Genomic DNA, 23,143 nt, shown 5'->3' on the forward strand with positions numbered 1-23,143 from the left:
CCAGAACCAACTCTAAATCACCGGCAAAAGCTCTTAATTTTTAAATTTAAAAAAATATTTACACCCATAATCATATTGTCTTTTTTCATCTCTCTATTCAATATTTCAAATCCAAAATAAATAATAAGAGAAAAGAAAGCATCTTGGGAAAGCATCTTCATCTTGTTCCCTTTTATATCTTCTTAGATTAACAATTATTTAGTGCTTTTTATGAAGTGTAAATTGATCTTACTCACTTTGAAAAATTCTTTCCCTAGTTCATTTCTTCCAAAATCTTGAACAACGAAGTCTAGTTCAAATTGTCAAAGACCTTATCTTTGTTTGAGAAAATCAATGTGGCTTGTCATTGTGTTGCGCCAAATATTCCAAAATAGCCAACACATTTCTAACTGTCTTTTAAGTAAAATCCCACACCAATTCTCATGAATAAATTATGCAGAATTGTTATAGGTCTGCCTGTGTTCCTCTGTAAATCTCAGTAATTTTATTTCTTTTATGTACTGGTAATCATCTATTTTCTCTAGAGGAATGCCACCTCCTTTATAATAAGTTGGAACAATATTGATGAGATGCTTTTTACCTGGCCACATTGCCCGTTAACACAGAATGTCCCTCTTATAATTTTAGTATTATTTTCTTTATATAATTTATATATGCTGACCACTGGAATCTTGCATTCTTCCGATAGCAACTGTGTCTGCCTTAACAGAACAGAGATGACTCTCTTTCCCAATATAGTCAGGGTTTTTACTTGCTTGATAAATTAGAATATTTGTGATTTCAAAATCCCTCTGCATCAACAAAAACTAGCAAATCAGGAACAAGTTTGTTATTAGATCAGCTGCAGCACTGAACTACCACGGTGCTGTAAGGGAAAATACCTAGCCAGAAGCCATCTGATTTCGCTCTCTGCAATTCGTCTTGACAAAGCTGAACACGCTCGAGGAGAGCGACTTCCACGTGCTCGCTTGCAAACTACATTTCCCAACATGCTTCGCCGTCTACTGATGATGATGCACTGAAGAGGAGGCACTGCGAAAGCTCCTGCTCTGTTGTCAGCCCTTAAAAAGCGGAGATTGAGGTGCGGGGGTCTCTCTGTGTCTCGGAAGGACTCCCCCAGCTCTTTCAGGCGACCTACATCAGAGAGGAGCGAGGAGGCCTGCCTGCTAAGTGCATTGGAAAGTAAGGAGGGGAAGGGATGGGAGCGGAGAACTGGACCTGCCAGCCTGCTTCCAGGGAAAAGTAGGCAAAGGCACAACGCGGTGGGGAGGGTTTGAGTGTTTGATAGTAAACAAAATTAGGAAAGAGGAGGCGGACAAGAAAGCAAAATTTAAAATTGTGCCCCGGGAGTAGAGAGAGGTAGACACATAATGGTGAAAGAGAGTGTGCAAAGGCAAATGGGACAGAAACCATTCCTATTTCTATTGGGAAAGAGGTGCATAGATTAAGAACAACTATTTGAGTTTTTCGAGTGGGGGGCGTGGGTGAACGTGCTTGAAGGACGAAGTAAGGTATGAATAATGTTCCAATTATCAGAAAAATATCTTGTTCAGGAAAACTGGTGGGTGGATAAGGAAGGAGGTCAGTAGAATTTGAGAGGTTAGCAATAAAAATGCCTGTCGATTTTCAAAGGCTTAATTACGAGAGTAAAGTTTGCAATAAAGGCAATGTGAAACAATATGTGAGGTACATACATACATCTTTTTCTGTGTTAGACCACAGAACTACATTTAGATCTGGGAATTATGAGTCATTTTGTTTAAAATTCCAGTATTACATTTTGGCCCTGAATTTTAGTCTCTACATGCCTGGAGAAAGGTCAAATATGGCCTGATGAAGATTGTAGTTTAAGACTGAACTGATGGTCTCAAAAACACATGGGGGGGGGGGTAGGATAGAAAAAGAATCTCTACAAGTGATGGAACTGAAAGTTTTGTCATTTAGTTACAGCTGTTAACAGACATTACCAAATGTATTCTAGAAAAGATGATTAGAGGATCAATCAATTGATCAATGCATCGATCTGGATTATAGAACTGAGTATAATACACACTTCTTTGCTACCCCAAATTTCTGGCACCAGAATAAGCAGGGTAAAGATTTTCAAGCAAGAAAAATCTCAAAAGAACGAGCAAGACTTTTCCCTATGCAGCACATTGGCTTGTAATAGTTTCAAAAAATAGTTTTAGTGTACTCGGAGACCCCACCCCCATCAACCATAATAAAATCCAAAGTCTTAACATTATCTACTGTACTGCTAGCAATGCTCATGCCTTTTGATTACCTAATACTAATAGTTTGCTAAGGTTTCTAGCTCCAACAACGCCACTCTATTATATTTGCCTAACTTGCCCTTGAATCTAGTCAATTTCAGTTATTCCCAAAAATACTAGATAACAGCAAACTTGATTAGACTTGGATGAGAGACCAACAAGAAACCCCACATTTGTGGTTTACACTGGGAAGTCAGAAAACTTCCCACCAAAAGGGAATAGTAAAACTAAAGTCAACCATACTTTTGCTGAGAAAACTATATTAATATGTCAGTGAAGTCACCAGAAGTTGATCTTCATTCACAGGAGACTGCTTTTAACATTTGGTTTCACATTTATTGACCTAAAGGATCTGAAAAGACCAAAACCAAACTAACCTCCCTTAATTCATGATTTGTTGTGCCTTCTCATGACCATTAGATAAAATGTTCCAAAGCAAATGGTGTTCTCCTTCCCTTCCTTACCACATAACAGATAATATTTCTGTCTCCAACAATATAGAGCAATAGATTAAGATTCAAATAAATATAGATTAAGATTCAAATTTTGTTGTTAGTTGTGAAGTCATGTCCGACCCATCACGACTCCTTGAACAACATTTCTCCAGGTCTTTGTGCCTTTTGGTACTATTCATGGGGTTTTCATGGCAAAGATACTGGAGTGGGTTGCCATTTCCTTCTCCAGTGGATCACGTTTTTTCAGAGCTCTCTGCTATGACCTGTCCGTCTTGGGTGGCCCTACACGGCATAGCTCATAGCTTCATTGAGCTACACAAGCCCCTTCGCCATGACAAGGTAGTAATCCATGAAGATTCAAATAAATGAATCTTAATCTGTGGAGTCCTCAAATGCACACTTAAGCCTTTTGCAGCTGTTTCATTACCCAGCTAGGTAACATCATTAGTGCTCTGATCAGTGCACTGATAATGTTACTTAGTTGGGTAATGAAACATCTGCAAGCAAACAAACAGGCTCAGTGAGCACTAAGGACTCCCCAATTCAATTCTGAGCTACATGTTTTCTTTTATTGATTTTGAATTTGACACTGAAGAAATCAAGATAAGGTTTGGGAGGAGTAAAAACAGTATCTAAAACAAGATAGGATCAATCTACAACATAATATGGGAGGTAAAAATGAATGCTTGCTTAGCAATTTATATGCCTGGTTTTTAATTCAAATGAGTTAATACTTTTTTTAAAAGCTAAAGAACTACATTAATGAAACTAGAAGGAAGCTTAATTGAAAGCTAATGTCTGCTTATTGGATTTTTATTCAAAGCCAAGCCAAGAATAAAAAATGGCTAAATAGGATAGAAAGATTATTTTGGGAACTGTATGCAGAAGTTTAAAAAAAGAAAAAGTGGTCAAAATAGTTCTCACCCTGGTGTAAGAATGAATGCCTAATTGGGAACCTCTCCCGAGAGTTTTCAAACGTGTTGCAAGTAGAGATGATGAGTGGATACTCACACACACACTCACTCATTACCATTACTCTGAAGTATTCTTTATTGAATTTCATCCCAAAGGAATAAAATGATAAGAGTTTAGAAATGGTAGAGAATTATTGCATCACCTTGCAGGTGTGAGATTACCTGCACAATGGTCTCTGCTGAGAAAGAGTAGGGAAAAAAACCTTTGAGATTAACCAGTTAGACCCTTCCTTACAGTGTGCTGTGCTAGATACTTCCTTGCAAAGGGGGGTGTTTTTCAACATGGGAAACCATTCCAAAATCCCCGTGTGCAGCCAAAAATGATTATTTATTGCCTGAAATATGCCCTACCTTTTGTGGTTTGGCCAGAATGTGTAAATTGGGCTGGTAGCCCTGAAATGACTAAAATGGCCATCAGCCATTTTTGCAGGTAATGTTGGTTTGGTTTTGTCATTACCTAATTATGATTGTTACTGGCTAATGGGCTAGTTGATCATTTGAATGCTTGTCTTTTAACTAACCTAGTTCCACTTCATGATTAATACATTCATTTTGCTTTTGGGGCACAAATTAAGCTGCTCAGAAACATAGCCTGGTTTTATTCCCAGCATTTGGCAATTCTTCAAATGTTCTCTCCTTACAAGTGATATAGACAGCCCTGCCAATATGTGTCCTGGATATTGGATATATCCCTTACATATCTATTCAAAAATTCAACTTGATCGAGGATACTCTTTTGAAAGCCCTGTAGCCAATTTACCAGACATTTACTCCATGGCAATCCAAGAAAAGGATATTCTCTATTCAGGTGCCCAATTATGGAATTTCTTTTCTGAAAATTTGTCATTGCTGCCAAGCTTTGTTAGCTTGACGTGTCAACTAAAGAGTGACCTTTTGGCTTTGGCTGAATTTATATTGAGGAAAGCCGCTTTTTCTAATTTAAATTGTACTTAAAACGGCTGCATTAAATCATGACAAAATATTCCACTCTAGCTAAGGCAGTTGAACTGGTCTTCAAACAATCAAAAATCTTAAGTGTACAGGGGGTGGGCAGGCAGAGGGGAGAGGCCTTTCTTAAAAGCATTTGCTCAACAAATAAAGAAGAATGTCAAGAATCAAAAGTTTCAGTTTCTGGCTAAAGTAAAGTAAGCTCTTGAATATTCAATCTGGATATTCTTGACTTTTGTGGCACTTGGTTGAAATTCAAGTTGTGCAACTTAACAAATGCAGGGCCAAAATATTTGGCCAAAATATTTCAGACGGATGCAAGAGAACTCGTAAACAGAATGTTAAAAACACTTTTAACCTGTGATTTGCATTTATAATATAAAGCTCACCTGCTTTGCTCTATTAGCAAGATGACCTGATAACTTCAGAAACAAACTGATATAGGGATCACTCTGTAAATAACCCCACTTTCCGATCACTTTATGGAGGGGGGAGGAGAGCTCCTTTTAGGATAGATCAGGAGTGAGAAAAAGGAATGTAGTTTGCTTGCTTACATCAGAATAAAATAAAGTTATATAAGAGGATGAAATACAAGATTATTTTAGGATTACCTCTTGCTCCTTTAAAATGTTTGTTTGTTTTCAATGGCTATACATAGTTTTATTATTTGTAGACACAGTGAAACAAGCTTTGAATTGTCAATAATCTGTTAATGGAAGATTTCCAAACAAAATTTAAATAGCTAGAATCAGACTTTTTTTTGGCAAAGCTACTCCACAATACAGATTTACAGTATGTCTTAAGATTCTGCAACTTTTTAATGCTATCCTTCATTTATCCCTTGCTAGATTTTAACAATTGGCATAAGCTATAAAATGCCCTGGAATGTCAGTTAGTTTTGTTTGCAAGTTAAACATGAGCATATCCACCATTATACTGTACAATCTGCCTGAGGACATTGCTTCCCTCGGAAAATAGTCTGCTGCTAACTCCCTGCACCATGAAATCTGAAATAGATGTTCCTTCACTCCTCCAGCTTTTCTTGCAATGCTGAAAAGGGGTAAATTCTTGGTGAAAGCTTGGGCCAACATTTTTAAAATTATGAACAGACACAGAATGTACCAGATTCCACAGTCTTGTGTATTTTATTGGATCTCTAAACATTCTCCTTACATAAAGAAAATAAGAGTGTATGAATACACTACTTAAGAGCAGAAAGAACTATTTTTCACCATTTAGTTTGTTTCCAGCCTCCTTTGGCTGCTATTCACTGGAAATAAACAAAGTAACTTGAAAGTTAAATACTGCAATTGGTGTAGTTTTCATTCCATCCTTTTTATGTAGCTGCAAATACAGCATTTCTTTAACAAAACTGATTTTGAAATAATGTAGAACTGGCAAAGCTTTTTTTTTTTTAAAGAACCATAAACTAACATTAAAGTACTTAAAGTCTATAAGTGTTGTGTAACATCCTTGTAAGCCTTGCATTTATAATGTATGCAGAATTTAAAGAGCAAAAAGAATACATTGATTTGGCAACTCCAGGGATAGTTTGCTTCCAGTCCAGAAGATTAATTTCTGAAAAATTGCCGGACTTTCCCCAGATTAATGTGGTAATGGGAGGGAAGGGAGGGGAAAGAGAACATGTCAGTTCTTCAATACATTACATTATTGGGGAATATATATTGCACATACATTGTAAAATCATCTGTCATTCTTCTTTCCTAAAAGAACTATTAATTACTAGCACAGATGATACCTAGTTTGAGTAATGAAATGTCTGCAAGACAGTACCAAGGACCCCTCAGAAGACCTATTAATTCAGCAAATTTCCCCTTCCTAAATCTGCCTACAGAAGCCAGACCATAGCATACCAGAAGCAAAACAAAAACAAAAAAAAACCAAAGGCATGGGGAAAGTGGTTTAAAGGTACAGTCGCCTTAAAGAAAGTGACAATGACCTGATATTTTGTTAAACACACCTACTCTCCACTGTCATTTCTAATTAGCTACACTAAAGTCTTAATAGAAGGAACACCTCCGCTTGAGGGCTAGATTAAAAGGTTAGTTGAAATCCCAAAAGAAAGAAGTGACAAACAATTTAGCATAAACATCTGCACAGGAAGTCATTAGGAGTCAATCGCAAACTCCTTCTTTTCTCCAGCAAACCCTGATAATACACAGTATAATGCACAGTCATTGATGCTAAGGTATCCTCACATTATTTCCCCACCTGCTTTGAAATCCTTGGTAACAATAAATATTTTCACAATGATGTTACAGTTTCATCTCATTATTTCCCCATATGTTTTGAAAATTAATTTTCAATTTCAATTATTTGTATTAAAGGGAGTCAGTTAATGAATATTTTTACCACAGCAAAATCTTAATGATAGTAATAATCTCCAATGTTCTTTTCTGACGTTAGATGTGGCTGCCTAGGACTAACTACCATCTTTTTTTTAAAAAGAAAAACATTTTAAAAGATGGACACATCTTCTCACCTGTCAACATCCATCCAGTGAAGCAAAAGGGGAAAAAGTGGTAAAAGAACAGCATTTTGGCATTGCAAACGTGATGTGCATTGAATTATTTCCAATAGCCTTTTACTAGCTAATAGAATATCAGTAGGCCTCCTAAGTGGAAAGGCATTTGCAAAGATTTGAATGAAATTAGCTTTAATGCCTTCTGTCTAAGTTATTTGCCCAGCTGTTTCCATTGTTGCAATTCTGTAAACTGAATCAATGTAGATATATACTTACATTATGTTGCCCAATTAACTCATCATCTTTTCAAACTTCTTATATTTCCTCAAGGTGCTCCAGATGGAAAAGGTCATATGAATCAATAGTTATACGTATGTGTGCCTATTGACTCAGTAAGTGTCTTTTAAAATATGTTTGTTATAATTTAGGAATAATAAAGGACTCCTTGACCCTTGTTTAAGCATAGTACCTACCTGGCAAGCTGCAAGAGGTGAATATGTTTTTGGGTCATGTCATGTCATGTTTGATTGTTGTGTGTCCTGTGTAGGGTAAGGTAAAGGTAAAGATTCCTCTCGCACATATGCGCTAATTGTTCCCGACTGTAGGCGGCAGTGCTTATTTCCGTTTCAAAGCCAAAGAGCCAGCGCTGTCCAAAGACGTCTCAGTGGTCATGTGGCCGGCATGACTAAACGCCAAAGGTGTTTGGAACGCTGTTACCAAAGGTGGTCCCTATTTTTCTACTTGCATTTTTACATGCTTTGGAATTGCTAGGTTGGCAGAAGCTGGGACAAGTAATGGGAGCTCGTTCCATTATGCAGCACTAGGTATTCAAACCGCTGAACTGCCGAACTTCTGATCAACAAACTCAGCATCTTAGCCACTGAACCACCACATCCCTCCTGCGCAAGACAAAATCAATTGACAAAATCCTCCAAGACAGTTCATTGCATGCTTTCAAAATTCCAGATGGGTTGACTTGCTACCCCCTCCCCCCAAAAAGACTGGGGCACTTAGCATTCACTGACTGGCAGTTATATTCCACAATCTCATATTAAAATATTTATAAACCCTTCTTTTTGATATAAAACTAATTGTGTTCTCCTAAATGACTCTTTGCCCCAATCCGCTAAAGGTCAAAGTGAGTAGCCCAAAACTTTTGATAATTTCCAAGAATTGAGTAGCTCAGATAATTTGTTATGTTTCTCATTATGCCCAGGTAACACCATTGCTTTGCAAACTGTAATGGCTGCCATAGATTTCCAGGTGTAATTCAAGGTGCTGGCTATTCTCTGTAGCCCTCAGTGGCATAGGACCAAAGTAATTGTGGGAGTGCCTTTCTCCCATTGTTTCTATTCAGCCCTCCAGAAACAGGAGAGAGAGCATGCTCTGGGTCTCTGCTATCAAATAATATAATTTTGTTAGAACTCAGAGTTGTGTCTTCTCAATGGCAGTAGCTGTCCTATCGAATAACATCCTCTTGGAGATTTGGGTGGCCCCAATCCTATTAGCTTTTCATGAGGCACTGAAGACCCGCCTGTTTCCCCAGGTATTTGGGTCAAGATGTTAGGTGAGCTCTGCTGTTGATAAATTTGAGGGGAGTCATTGTTTTATATTGGGGGGGGGGGTGTACAGTGGGAGTTGTACACTGTGGTTTTCATACTATTAATATTTATATTAATATTAATAATAAGTTGAGGAAAGGAATGCTCCAAATCAAGGTAATGGTAGGGTGTTTTCCCTTTAAAGAAAAAAGTTTAAGTGTCAGACCTGGAAGTCATTTTTTACATGGGGCCTTCAGGCCTGCCATATTTCCTACTGTGGGAAAATGGGACGGGGGATTATATGGAGTATGGGTGAGGTATAGTCAAAATAAAATTCTTTTCTCAGAGGGTCAAGGACATCTTGCCCTGTAGCTGCAATGAGGTGACTCATTGCAGTATCCCCAGTTTTGGACGGTGCCCGATTGGATCATGTGATGGACACGTGGTTGCTGGGCAGGGACTTGAACTTTCATTTATGTGGGGAGAACCTGGAAACTTTCAGATTTGGGTTTATGTGAGGGTTCCAAGTAACACTCCCGATGAAAGAAGACTCTGAGGCTTGAGTTTCCTCAAAGTTCCATTTTATTAGAGATGTCATATTGGCACATCTAGAAGTTTCCAGGTTTTGACTACCTAAAGCAATGTCGCAAGAACCTCTTCTGCTTTCTTTACACTAATGAATTATGTAACTAATAAATGATTGCCCTTTTGGGTTAGCCAATGAGTTGCTTATACAATCTTCAGATGGAGCGTTGTGTCACTTGGGTGAAATGGATTTCAAATAATTACCTCATTAAATATAAAGACAGAGAGAAGCCCAATTTAAATAGCAAAATAGACCTGTGGATAAGGAATGCTGAATATTACTACTTGACATATTTTGTTTAGCAGGTGTCATTTTTTTGTTATCGAAGCATAGCTGAGGAGAAAAATTATGCAAGGAGGATTTTTTTTAAAAAAATTCATAGTACATTGTCTATTTCTCTGAGAAATAATTTTGCTCCCTCCCTTACTCTCTTTTCCTTTCTAAACAGAATTGTTGCCGTCACATCTAGTTCTTTCCAAATATATCAGTCTTGCCCTGCCAGAGAGGTAAGCAAAAATGAAAGTTTATGAATGTATGGATTAGTTAAATAATTTGCAGAAAACCTGGGTGAATTGGGATTGTGGAACCAAGTCATAAAATCTTAAGAAGAATTCCATCCGAATATGCCCGTTTATAAAGCTAGGCCTCAACTTATAACCATTTGTTTAATGACTGTTCAAAGTTACAGTGGCGCTGAAAATATTAATTTGTAACTTACAACCATAGTAACATCCTCATAGTCTTGTGATTGCCATTTGTGACCTCCCTATCAACTTCCAACAAGCAAAATCAATGGGGGAAGGATTTCTTTAAAACCATGTTTCATTTAACAATTGGTAATTTGGTTAACAGGGATGCAGTGGCTCAGTGGCTAATATGCTGAGCTTCTCAATCAAAAGGTCAGCAGTTCGGCAGTTCAAATCCCTACTGCCGTATAATGGGGTGAGGTCTCGTTACTTGTCCCAGCTTCTGCCAACTTAGCAGTTCAAAAGCACCTAAAAATGCAAGGAGAAAAATAGGAACCATCTTGATGGGATGGTAACAGCATTCCACGTGCCTTCGGCGTTTAATCATGCCAGCCACATGACCATGGAGATGTCTTCAGACAGCACTGGCTCTTAGGTTTTGAAATGGAGATGAGCACTGCCCCCTAGAGTCGGGAACGACTAGCACATATGAGCGAGGGAAACTTTTACCTTTACCTAATTTGTTTAACAATCATAACAAAAAAGTCATAAAATGATCACTTAACCTTGCTTAGTAACAGTATTCTTGTTCCAACTATGGTGGTAAGTCAAGGACCTGACTAACAAATTTGTAAACTGGATTTTGCACCCTGAGGCAAATGGAAACTCTGCTAAGAGAAATAAAGAAACTTACCATTTTTTTGTGTGTTTAAAAAGCACTCCCCCCCCCAAAAAAAAATAGGTGGAAATGTCTGTGCATCTTATACAGCGAATGTTGTATAAGCCGAAGCCCCATCCACCTGCTAGTCCTCACCCACCGATAAATATATGCTTATTTAGTCATAATCCAAATTCGAGAAAGAGAGAATTGACTGCATATTTCTGGAACTTTTCATTACTTTTTCATCAGTACCCATCAAAATGTTATCTAACTCAGTCATTTTATCATAAAAAACTTCCTCTTTACAGTCATTGTATTTGCACATATGAAAACCAGTTCATCTTCATACCTTCTTTTTCCAGTTCTTGCATAGATTTAAGTTCACCCTCTGCATTCAATATTTCACCATATCTGTTTGTTCCTTTTTGCATATTATTGCATATGAAAAGGCTTCAATAGTTGATAGCCAGGCTGGAATTTTTAAATAATATTGTCTTTTAATCTTCTCCCAATTTAGTAGCAAAGCCTCCCATAGGTAATGTCTTCTAAAATACCCTTGTGTTTTAGTTCCCTTGTACCATAAAAAGGCATGCCATCCCAACAATAGATCATGTCCTTCAAGAGTCAATAATCTGGTATTCCTTAGTGTTATCCATTCTTTAACCCACATCAAACTTGCTGCCTGATAATATAGTTCCCAGTTGGGCAGGCCCAGACCTCCTCTTGTTCTTGCATCTTGTAACAGTTTCAGTTTTATTCTTGCTTTTTCCCCCTGCCATATGTACTTCAACACTATTTTACTTAAGTCATCAAAGTATTCCTTCCCTAGTCTAATTGGAATCGTCTGGAACAGATATAAGATTCTATGTAAAATATTCATTTTAATTGTAGATATTCTCCCTATCATCGATAGTTGTAGATTTTCCCATTTCTTCAGATCCATCACAATCTGTTATTTGTTTATAGTAGTTGTTGTCTTTGAGAGCACTGCATCTTGCTGTTAAGTTTATCCCCAAATATTTGACCTTATTTGTAGCTTGCATCTCCAAGGTTTCCGCCAATTCTTCCTTTTGACTTGCTGGTATATTTTTTGTCAAAATCTTCGTTTTGTTTTTATTTTCAATCCTGCTACTTTTCCACATTCCTCTATTCTTTCTATCAATTTAGGTGTTGTTTCTAATGGATCCTTTAGAATGAAGGCCAAGTCATCTGCAAATGCTTATAGTTTATGTTCTTCCTTTTTGATTTTCATTCCTTTTATTTCTTTTCCTTCTCTGACATTTCTATTTAAAACTTCTAGTGTTAAGACAAAAAGTAATGGTGATAATGGACAGCCTTGTCTAGTCCCTTTCTTTATTTCAATACTCTGTCAAATCTCCATTTATCATTATCGTTACTGTTTGTTTGTAATATATAGTTTGTATGGCTTGAGTAAATTTCTCACCAAAACCCATCTGTTCCAGTTGTAACAGCATAAAACGCCAATTCACGTTGTCAAATGCCTTCTGAGCATCCCAAAACATCAAAGCCAATTGTTTTTCGGGATGTACCTCAGGAACTTTTGTTCTTTGGAAAAATCTACGCTTCTGAAATCCTGTTCCTGTCTTTTCACAGTTAAAAAAAATCAACAAAAATTCTATTCACGGTCAAAAATCCATATATATTGTTATCAACTACTAATTTTTCAGTTGGATAAAAGTGGAGGGAAAAATCACTAGGCTAGCCTGAACTTGTAATAGACCTGAAGAATTAGATTGATTTTAAAAAGTTGAAAAATGAAGTTACCATCTTGATGAACCTCTAGATTTGAAATCTCACTGTTGTTAAATAATCAAACATAAAAGGTTCAGAGCTGGTGTAGAAGGGAGCATTTTCACTTGTAACACCACCACCTCTCCCCTTTTAGTAAACTACTAGAAAAAAAGGAGAAAGCAAAGCTGAAGATGCTTGGAAAATACCAGGACCAAGCCTATATTTAAAGTTAAGCATTTAAGAGCCATAGACCACGTGATGCATAAGATCTGATTGCAACCCATTAGTCACAGAAGCAAATAGAAGCTGTTTTTTTGGGGGGGGAGAACCTAGGAGAATCTCCCAGGGAGAACAGGAGAAGAATACATGCAATGCACATGCCAAGAAAAAAAAAGTAACCCCCAGTTTTAATGTATATTGAGATAAGTGCTAATCTCAATTTATAGGGCTATTGTAGGGATTTCAAGGAGAAATATTTGAATAGTACAAAATAGCCCTGGCCCAGTGCATTTTTTTTGTAAGCAGAAGATATTTGGTTAAATTCCTGATATCCTAAACATCTGTCTCTTACTTTAGTGATGGACAGATATGATTGTAGGTTATTTTACTTGTTAAGTATGTGACACATAGCACATCAGCCACTATCTCTGCCTCTCAAAAGTTAAATCAAAGTCAAATTGCCAGTGTATCAGGTTAAGTTCCTTTCAATCTATCCAAATAGCTTTTTTATACCAACTATGTGCTATCAAATCATTTTTGATTCCTAACAAATACATATTTTTCTCCATAATCTTTTGTACCTATTTGCTGGTAAATACAAATCTCACTGTAAGATTATACTTTGTAAAATACTTTGGGGTGGGGGAGTGTTTAGCTTAATGAAAGACAAACTTGATATGTTTGCAAGTATCTTGTCTTTTTTTTTTAGTGTTTGCTTTGTCTTCTCCAAATAAATAGTTGGCACAATATGGCCCAGGTTGAAACAAAACTCTAATATGGGACATGAAAGTCCTTGCTTTTAACAGGTTCTGTATTCTTCATGTTCATTCAGTTAGAGTGTTGAAGCAAATTGCAATGCTAAGGGGTAACAGTTTGGATCACAACAGATACAATGGAGCATTAGAGCAAAGTGTTAAAGTTTCCCTTCCCCTCTCATGTCAGAGTCACTATTGGTCCTGCCTGGTGTGAGATGTTAATAATTCAGCATTTACTTGAGCCTCCAAGTAACCTGCTTCAGAAGCCAATGCAAAGCATAGTATGCTAGTGTTAAACTAATTAATACAGAGAAACAGGTGAAGGATCATGGAATGCACATGTGAATTTGCTAAAGCAATTTTTTTTAACTGGTAGAAGCACAGGTGTTTCAAATAGACAGTGATTGCATCACATCTGGTTAATGAAGACCTTCTTCCCTGCCACAGACATATTTAAGCCATTTTACTTCTATTCTTGTTGAATTGAATACAGCTTTGCTTAATCTTAATTTTTGCAGTGGTCTCATTGCACATCTAGAAAACAGCCTTCATGATGTTACAGTTTTCTTTTTCTGTTTATCAAAGCCACCCAGGATCACTCAACTCCTTTACTTTCTAATTACTGGAAATCATACATAGAATCCCCTCAGATTTCTCAGGACACTTCCATGCCACACAGGGTTCCATTCCCTAGATGCTAACAAAGCAGTTTAAAGCCATCCTATATTCAAAAAGCAACCCAAAAATTATTTAGTGAGGTGGCAGCCCTACAATAGCATACATCACACATGATGCCCCATGAATCACTGTAAACTTGCAAGGAATACCATAAAGCAATCAGTGCTCTCCTCCAGCTGAATAACAGGAGAGCAAAACTCTTTTTTCATCGTTTTCTCATCCACTGAACAATTACACATTCTGAAGCCATGAAAATCTCTCACTCCCACCACATACAAAAAAAAAGGAAACAAATTGTTAGCCACCTCATTCTCCTCCTTAGTTCACATTGTATGTATTTGTTTGGCTGTTTGGGGGTGTGTGTGTGTGAGTTTTTCCTCTGTAAAAATGCTTTTCAACTGCATTGCCATGTTTCCTCCTACATTTAAAAGACTTCTGCAAGCTATAATAATTCAATGGTAATGTTAGCATTTGCAATTGGGTCCTTACCTCTAATTCTGGCTGATGCCCATACAGTTGGTGAAGAGGGGGAGGCATTGTAACTAATGTTTCCAGACAGGCACCAGGAACTGGATCCTGAAGCTTGAAGCCAGGCTGAGGCAAGGAAACTAACTACCCCAAATCTTTTCAAAAAAAACTAGCAGCTTGACATCTGTTTCAAATAAATCATTGATTGGAATGGGGGAAAGAAAGCAATGCTGATGTTTACAGCTGATCCAGAATTGATGCTACAGCCAAAGTGGAAGTACATACAGATTTCAAATGTTTTACGTTTCTTCTTTGAATCAAGTGCCTGAGGGTTGTTGTTGTTTTAATGAAAATAATAGGTATCTGTAAGCATGGTATCCTCTCAGTGTGAAACCACAATTCCAACTGATACGATATGATATCTTTATTGATTAGCCTATAGGCCAATATAGGCTAACCTTTTTGTCATTGCGTGCTGAAAGCACTCATATGCACCCATAATGCAAGGTGTGCGCCATCCCCACCAGCCCTGCCACTCCATACATGTGCATACACCCTCATGTGCGCTGCATATGTGTATCCCACCCCTGCACATGTGAGCGTGTCTCCCACATGCACCCCCCCGCGCATGTGTGGCATAGATCCAAAAACCAGCTGGCCGGCATGCATGCATGCACGGTGGAGCTGAGCTGGGGTGACAGCTTGCGTGCACACAGAGAAGGCACTGCATGTCAGGTGTGGCATGCGTGCCATAGGTTTGCCATCACGAGTAAGTCTAACTGAAAATGATGAGAGTTGTAGACCCAGTGCAATTAAACCACACAGGGCTGGGAAAGTATTCAGTTCCATGCCTGTTTCCTTTCTCCCCTCTTTGGTGTGCAAATGCATAAAGCAGTGCTCACATGCTCATCCCAGCTGTCAAAGTCTGTGTTGAAAAATATCAGGCATCAATGATACCTGTGAGTCTGCATCTTCAATCTGATGGTAGAACTGTTGCTTAACTGATATGGAAGAAAACAAATAGATAATATTTTTTGGCATGGCAAATTGTTTTTGACACACTTTTGTTGCTCTCTGCTCCATTTCAGGGCTGCTGTACTAGAAAGATGAATGTGGGCACAGCTCACAGTGAAGTGAACCCAAATACCCGTGTTATGAACAGCCGCGGCATATGGCTCTCCTATATCTTGGGAATTGGCCTCCTGCACGTGATTTTGCTCAGCATTCCTTTCTTCAGTGTCCCTGTCGTCTGGACGCTAACTAACCTCATTCACAACATGGTATGAAGGTGCTCTTTGGCTTCACAAACAGGTGCTTCTGCAACAGGCAGTGGAAGGAACCAAAGTAATGGTCCCACTCTGGGCTCTCTAAACAAATGGGAAGGGGGGAGGGAATAGACACATCAGTGGTCACTGTCGTACATTCAGGTGCAATTGTTGCACAGCCCTACAGCCAGTGGATATAATCTTTTCTACCTGGAATCCATTTCCTGGACCTGAGTGCTTCCTTGAGCATCTCATCATCCTACATAGATTCCTGGCTCAACTTGGAAACTAGCCATGTATCTCAGCTAAACTATTGTTGATTTGGGGGCCCGTTTGATGTATCAGTGTTCTTTCAGTGTTCTCTATATGGCAATTTAGGATAATGTGATGACAGGTATTAATATTATCTGGTGAAAATGTCCATCACATCACCTGGGACAAGGGTAACAGTAGAATACGCTGAGTAAGGTATTTGAAGCAGAATATTCACATATAAAGATCTTAGTTTATTAAGTCAAAGCCCAGTAAAAGTGGCAAAGTGGCATTCCCACTGCTTCCTATCATGCTTAGCTTAAACTATCATTTCCCTTTACAGAGAAAAAAAGCCTGGATTAGTTTTTATTAGTTTGCAAAATCAAGTTTGATATGTTGGTGAATAATCAAGATTAAGTCACATTACAGTAGGAAATTATTTAAAGAGAGTTGCCTTTGGTTGAGTTGGTTCAGAAGAATTAATTAATGGTTGCCTATCCCTGCTTTGAGAACTATAATCATGACGACAGATTCACTAAGCCCAATGTATAAGGGATGAGATAGATTGGTACAATACTAATTTGTCCTACAGTGAAATATTAAGTCATGGGTGTGCGTCAGATCTGACTGATATGCACATGTTCACACTACTCTTCCTGGATTAATGTACATTTTAGGGTACAGGTAGTCCTTGCTTCACAATTACAATTGAGATTGGCAATTCCATCACTAAATGATGCAACTGTTAAGCAAGACATCATATTATTGTGACAGACTTATGACCTTACTTCTACCCCAGTTGTTAAGTGAATCAGTCTGTATCATTGAACGAAACATTATGTGACCACAATTTGTCATTTTACTGCTCTTTGTTGACTCTGCTTATCAGAAACCAGCTGGTAAGTGTGCAAATCACAGGACATTATGAGAGTTGTAAACTCCCGATGAGTTGTGAAGTGACTGGAATGATTACATGACCATGGAGACATTGCGATGGTTGTGTGAGAACCAGTCATAAAATTGTTTTTTCAGTGGTATTGTAACTTTGAATGATCACTAAATGGGCCAATCATTAAGCAAGGATTACCTGTAAATAGGAGAGAGAATCAACTTCCCCCAAAAAACCCGGTTATAAGAATAGGAAAAATTGCATAAGTAAATAAAAAGTGGTATGAAAGTGAATTGCATGGAGAACATGAGGCAAAATGTAATAGAAAGTAATACCTTAAAAGCTATAACAATGGTGACTACTTTCAGGAAAGTGGTTCTTTCTCATTTCAATGATACGATCAGCCAGTCATTTAAGCTGATTTGTATCTCAGAGAAATGTCCCCTCAGTTCATCTTTCCTGCAGTGCCAAGTAGCTACTTCAGCTGCAAACCGAGTGCCCATGAGATACATATTATGAGCCTGACCCTGGAGAGCTATCAGTTCTCCAGCTAGGGGCCTCAGCTACTTGCCTGGAATCATTACTTCATTATAGTAATATGATGACTGAGAATGACCACAAGTCCACTAGGATTCCTTCTCTCTGAATAGATTTCATATTCGATTGCACAGAATGACACTAAACTCAAAAACTTAGCTTTTAATAACATAGGCTCATCCCTATGGAGATTCTCAGTCATCCAGGTCATGGTTGTCCCAAAGGTGCTTTTTCAAGAGGCAACTGGACTTTCTTGTTTTCTCTTCGAAGACGTTTCACTTCTCATCCAAGAAGCTTCTTCAGCTGTGACTGGATGGTGAGAGAGTAGAAGGATTTATATTCCTTGCAGTCAGCTGGTCATTTACATCCTTTTAGAATATAAATTCTTCCATTCCCCACTGTATTGGGGGCAGGAATATTGAAAGAGTCTCTGGTTATGGTTTGTATTATTTCACTTTTGTGGAATTGACACTGCTACGTGTTGTTCTACCTGGCCATTCCTACTAGTCTATCATTAGTTGCTGAAATGGTTTTCAGAGCTGTATAAGTGGTAGCCTTTGAGTGAAACCCTGAAAGCTGCAGCCCAATTGCAGGCCAGAAAGATGGCTTAAAAACGCATTTTGTTATATAAGAATCTACTTGAAACTAATTGAGGCTTTGCACTCCAGTTGGTTGTTCTTAAAGGTGGAAAATTTAACTTAAGCTCTCTTTTCCCCACTGAGATGTAACATAATCTGCAGTAGTTTTATTCAGTGTTTTTACTCTTGAAGTGAGAGGGTGAACCATCTACTACCCGGCAACCCAAAGATTGTACTAAAATCTCCTGCGCAGCAATTTTATTGTCAGAACATTTTCACCTGCTCAGGTATATATAACTGCTTCACATAGAGAGAAAAACATATCACCATCTTTGCCTGGTGTCCATATTCTGCACATCAACACTAGCCATGGAGATGTGAGATGTTAATCATCCCAGTGGCCAGCATTCACTGTATCATTTTCCAGCCTATTAAGTATGTCTGTCAGTTTATCCTCTCAAGCCTCTTGGAGACTAATTCTTGCTTTTCTCCTTGATTTTTGTCCATCCATTTGTATACCCCAGATCGGGCTGTCAATTTATGTTCTATCCTCTGTAGTTCAGCTCCCCAGCTGGCTCTGATGTATGACGATGCTGAAGAACTCTTTGGCACAGCTCTTATCATGACTGCAGCCCAGTGAAATAAGTCAAAAAGAACCTGGACAGGCGGGAGTCATAGTATCAAGCTTGCCAGCCAGTAATTATTTCCATGGATGTGAAGAAATTTCATACTGAGTATTTGACTATTTGTTTGCTCTTGATGCCCTCTTCTCTTAAGACAACATGTCCACTCAAAGCTAGTATTCTTGGTCTTTGGGGGGAATGCCCTTCCTTAGCGTGAGAGTAAACATGTGGTTATGGTAATGGAACAGAAACAAGGACATCTAGTTTCAGTCCTCCTTTATTACACTTTGGCCAAGTCTAATCATCTTATTTTAATTAGGTATTGGTAGTCAGAAAGCCCTTGTTGCATCATGTATAGGTATTGCCTTACAATACAACTGATTTTCTATTGCAAAGCAATGTAGTTGTTAAGCAGTTGATTTTACAAGCTTTTTTTGCCATGGTTGATAAGTGAATAAAACAGTCATTAAGTAAATCCAATTTGCCTAATTGACTTTTCTATTCAAAAGCTGGGAAGGTCACAAATGGCAATCACTTGACTCCAGGATGCTGCAACTCTTGTAAATATATGCCAGTTACCAAGTGCCCGAATTTTGTTCATATGAGAGTGGAAATGTTGCCACGGTCATAAATGCAAGAAGTTATTTACTTTTGAAGTGCAGTTGTAAATTCAAATGGTTGTTAAATGAATGGACTCTAGGATCACCCATACTGATAGTTTCATTCTAAGAAATAGCCGCAATTTTTAGCAGTAAAACAACCACTAAAAAAAAAAAAGCACTAATTCTTCTTAAAATAGTGGTTTTGGACTTTATCCCAGCACTTTCCCTTATTGTATCACTTTCATTGCAAAAATACTGTACTGTACTGTAGGTCATTTTCACACTTCTCATCACTTAAACTGCAATCTGAAAGAAAGTATGCAGCCAAGCAAGGTAAAAAGTCCTGCTAAACTACCAAACCTTTACGTTTTCTTACAGTGTATGTACATCTTCTTACACACTGTGAAAGGAACGCCATTTGAGACTCCTGATCAGGGGAAGGCCCGGCTGCTCACCCACTGGGAACAGATGGACTATGGAGTACAGTTGACAGCTTCTCGCAAGTTCTTGACTATCACACCAATTGTACTGTGAGTACCAAAGAGACTGTGGTTGGAAATTCTCTTCTATTGTTATTTTCCAATTTCAGCATACAGGGAGTGCTCCAGTTTTCCCTGAAATACGGGAATCAAAGCACTATTACATGGAAGACCATTGAGAACAAGATGGGCTAAGTCATAGATACCTCATAGTTATGTCAGCTGTAAAGCAGTCTGGAATTATATTTTTCAGTCCCCCTCTCTGTTGGTCTTTCTGATGAAACTTTTGGTAAGAGTTGTAGGTCAGCAGATGTGGGAGGGAGATATTACACATTCCTAACCACTGGCTCACCACATAACCTAAGAACATAAGAGTCCTGCTGGATTAGATCAATGCTTATCTATCCAGCATTCTGTTTCCTACGTTGAAGCAATACTTGTGTGTATTGCATGTATGCTTAAATATCATTTATTGGATGAATCATAGTTTGCTGGTTTGCACAAGACAATAATGGCAACACCACCCACCCCAGCTGAAAGCATGGGATGTAGAAAACCAATTATCACTTTGTGTACTGCCCAATCTGATGACAACTTGAAAACCAGTGGCAAGTCATGAGGACATTGTCTCTCCCCTGAGTTCATCGACAGCATTCATCAATTTCTCTTTCTCAGGTTTAGCTCTTTTTAACCCGTCTCAAGTTGGCATCTTCATCCCATCTTGTGGTAGCCATATTAGTTCTTTCCAAATGTTCAGAATCCCTATTTTCTTCTTGCCCCAATTTCTATCCTCAGATGACAGTAGAAAATTGGTTTGCAATTGGTTATCAGTGAAGCCACTACAAAACAAGTGCCTTTTTTTTGCCCACTTTGCTTTACTGCCTTCCTTCAGTCCTCCTAGTGGAAAGGATTAGCCAGGGGCCACACAGAATCAATAACCATGTAGGATTGCTCTTTTTTCTACCAACTCTTTAAAAAAGGCAATAGACAAGATAGACTTGTAATTGCATATAACTCTGACTCGTCTTTTTGTCGGAACACTTTATAATATTGTGGCATTCCTGAAATCTTGGTTGGGATTTATAAAAATCATTGGATAGAATTGAAATACTGGTAATCTTCATTTAGTTACCACAATTGGAAATGGCAATTTGGTCACTAAAATCTTACTTCAGCTTTCCTTTATACACCTGCAGATATTGAAAATGTGAGGATCACCAAATCTTACGCAATTTAATAAAACATGTTAGTTGGAAAGGATGGTCCCATAATTCTGATCTTTTTGTTGTCCTCTGTCAGATTGCAGGTAGCATTCCCCCCCTTTTTTGATACCCTCCAGTTGTGTAGGACAAGGGACAAATATTTTAAAGTATTTTAAACACTATTGCAAAACTGAAACTCCTTTCCTTTCCTTTCCAGTTATTTTCTTACCAGTTTCTACACAAAATATGACCGGATACATTTCATCATCAACACCATCTCTTTGATGAGCGTCTTGATCCCCAAGTTGCCTCAGCTGCATGGTGTCCGAATCTTTGGAATCAACAAGTACTGAGTTTGGGCGGGGGGGTCTTTTTTCTCCCTTCCCCACTTTTCTGGTGATTGTGATATACCAGAGTGAGAATCCCACTTTTTTTGTTCTAGCTGCATCTTCAGGTTAGGATTGCAGGAGAGCTCTTTTTTTTTCAATGGGTACATTGCACAGGATTGCAAAAACCAGCAAAATATAACCCGCCCTGGGCTTGCAAAGAGACAAGAGGAAGCTGAAATGTGTGATAATTAATCTTGTTATTATTTCTTCTCAAGAATCTGAAATTAGATGCAGGCACACACTACTATATAAAAGGTACTCATCACTTGTTCTCTGGTAGGAAAGGATTCTGGTTCAGAAGAATAATAAAAGCATTATTTGAAGTGACATTCATTTAAGATGATAGCAAATGCACTTTAACATCAAACTGTCCCGTTGTGGGAGTTTGACTTGCTCATTGAAAGGGCTATGTCAGAAATATTAAGCTACAGCCTATGAAAAGAATAGTCAGATTTCTCTCAATTGTTTATAAATACCTTTAATGAAGTAGAGGCAGGATTAGAGTAGAAGAAGAGAAGAAAGAAGCAGAGGAAGTGCTTGCCACTGGTTTTGCAGTGGGCGCTGAGGTTTGAATCCCAGCTTCCCCACTGGCACTCCTGGCCAGAGAATTATTGGGTGAATGACCAGCCTCTTGGAGCACAAATGGCTTACTGTGAAGTTACATGAGAGCAGAGGGGAAGAAGACAAGGAATGTGGCTTAAAAAGATATGTATATATATATCAGGGCCTCATTTCCAATATTTTTCTCTTTGTCAGAAATCCAACAGTAGTAGTTAGATTATTAAGATCTATTGTTGATTACTACTTATTTATGACAGTGCTGAAATTCAAAAGCTAGTGTCTCTCATTACTCATTGTGATGTCTAGCAAAGGTGATGGGTTTGTTTTCTTTGTACCTACCATCCATATGGTGGAACAGATTTTGCATAAATATATCATTATGTTAAAATAAAAATGATTTTGTGTCTAGCAGCAATGGCGCATCTAGTATGATATAGTCTTTACTTTTAAGGATTGCTTGCTTTTAGCCTGTTTCTCATCAACAATACTGGTTACTGTAAGAAAGGAAAATGGGTTTTTATTTGGTTAACATCATTGTTAACCTATAATTTCTTCAAAAAGCTGCAAAAGGAAAAGATCCATTTCATAACACAAGTTTCCTCAGACTTCCTACTTTCCAGATATGTTTCACGTCGATTATGCTAGTTGGAGAGCTACATGAGTTGAATCTTCACACTTCTAGAAGGCATAATTTGAGGGAAAGACATTGCTATCTGGGTGTTTTCCTTCTGCAGCTTTTTATTAGGGTGTAAGGAGAAGAAAGAAAACACAAACAACACTAGAAGCTTAATACATTAAGATATGAGACATCGACTTTATAAAAAAAACAGGTCAGGCTGCACTTGGGCATTGAAAATATTTTGGGAAGGATGAATTTTGATGATCAATATCTTGGATATATGAAGTTGCTTATTATTATTAAGCATGCATCCTGTAAGAGGAGTATAATTTAATGACCCCCCCACCCACCCCCTGCAGATGTGCATATAGTTAGGAGATGAGACTGCAGTGAAAATTAACATAGCTGGAATGGGTTTTTTTGGCATTATTTGTTCAAATTCCTGAACATTGGAGCCTGACAACAGCTTCTATCGTTTTGCTAACTAGCATATACATAGATTCTAGGGAGCAAAATATAAAAATAAATAGAAAATTACTTTTTTCAACTGGGTAATTAAACTCTTTTAACACTTCTCAGGAAATATATCTGAGGCAATTATTCTGCTTTCAGAGAAACTAAGTAAAGTAGGTGTTTCTTGTTAACAAATATTAATGTTAACATATT

General features: G+C 38.0%; 1 protein-coding gene across 2 annotated transcripts; it reads left to right on the forward strand.

The window, feature by feature from the left end:
• Positions 1–1,010: 1,010 nt before the first annotated feature.
• ORMDL3 (ORMDL sphingolipid biosynthesis regulator 3) lies at positions 1,011–22,269 on the forward strand. 2 transcript variants are annotated; one of them, XM_014074222.2, is made up of 6 exons: positions 1,011–1,182; positions 7,466–7,527; positions 9,711–9,768; positions 15,570–15,761; positions 19,606–19,757; positions 21,126–22,269. In XM_014074222.2, the coding sequence occupies exons 4-6, from the start codon at positions 15,588–15,590 to the stop codon at positions 21,259–21,261; spliced, it is 462 nt and encodes a 153-aa protein (XP_013929697.2). In that variant the 5' UTR covers positions 1,011–1,182; positions 7,466–7,527; positions 9,711–9,768; positions 15,570–15,587; the 3' UTR covers positions 21,262–22,269. The 2 variants fall into 2 exon arrangements, with proteins under 2 accessions (XP_013929697.2, XP_013929712.2); XM_014074237.2 differs by lacking the exon at positions 7,466–7,527.
• Positions 22,270–23,143: the final 874 nt, after the last annotated feature.

The sequence above is a fragment of the Thamnophis sirtalis genome, unplaced genomic scaffold, assembly GCF_051295495.1.
Source record: "Thamnophis sirtalis isolate CommonGarterSnake01/CBP01778 unplaced genomic scaffold, rThaSir2_p1.2 scaffold_4, whole genome shotgun sequence".
NCBI classification, from domain to species: Eukaryota; Metazoa; Chordata; class Lepidosauria; order Squamata; family Natricidae; genus Thamnophis; species Thamnophis sirtalis.

Bases quoted from the DNA above. Each gene is read 5' to 3' on its own strand.
- ORMDL3 (XM_014074222.2), top strand. From the start codon at position 15,588: ATGAATGTGGGCACAGCTCACAGTGAAGTGAACCCAAATACCCGTGTT. The intron at 15,762-19,605 runs GTATGAAGGTGC...GTTTTCTTACAG, and splicing joins CTAACCTCATTCACAACATG to TGTATGTACATCTTCTTACA. The intron at 19,758-21,125 runs GTGAGTACCAAA...TTTCCTTTCCAG, and splicing joins ACTATCACACCAATTGTACT to TTATTTTCTTACCAGTTTCT.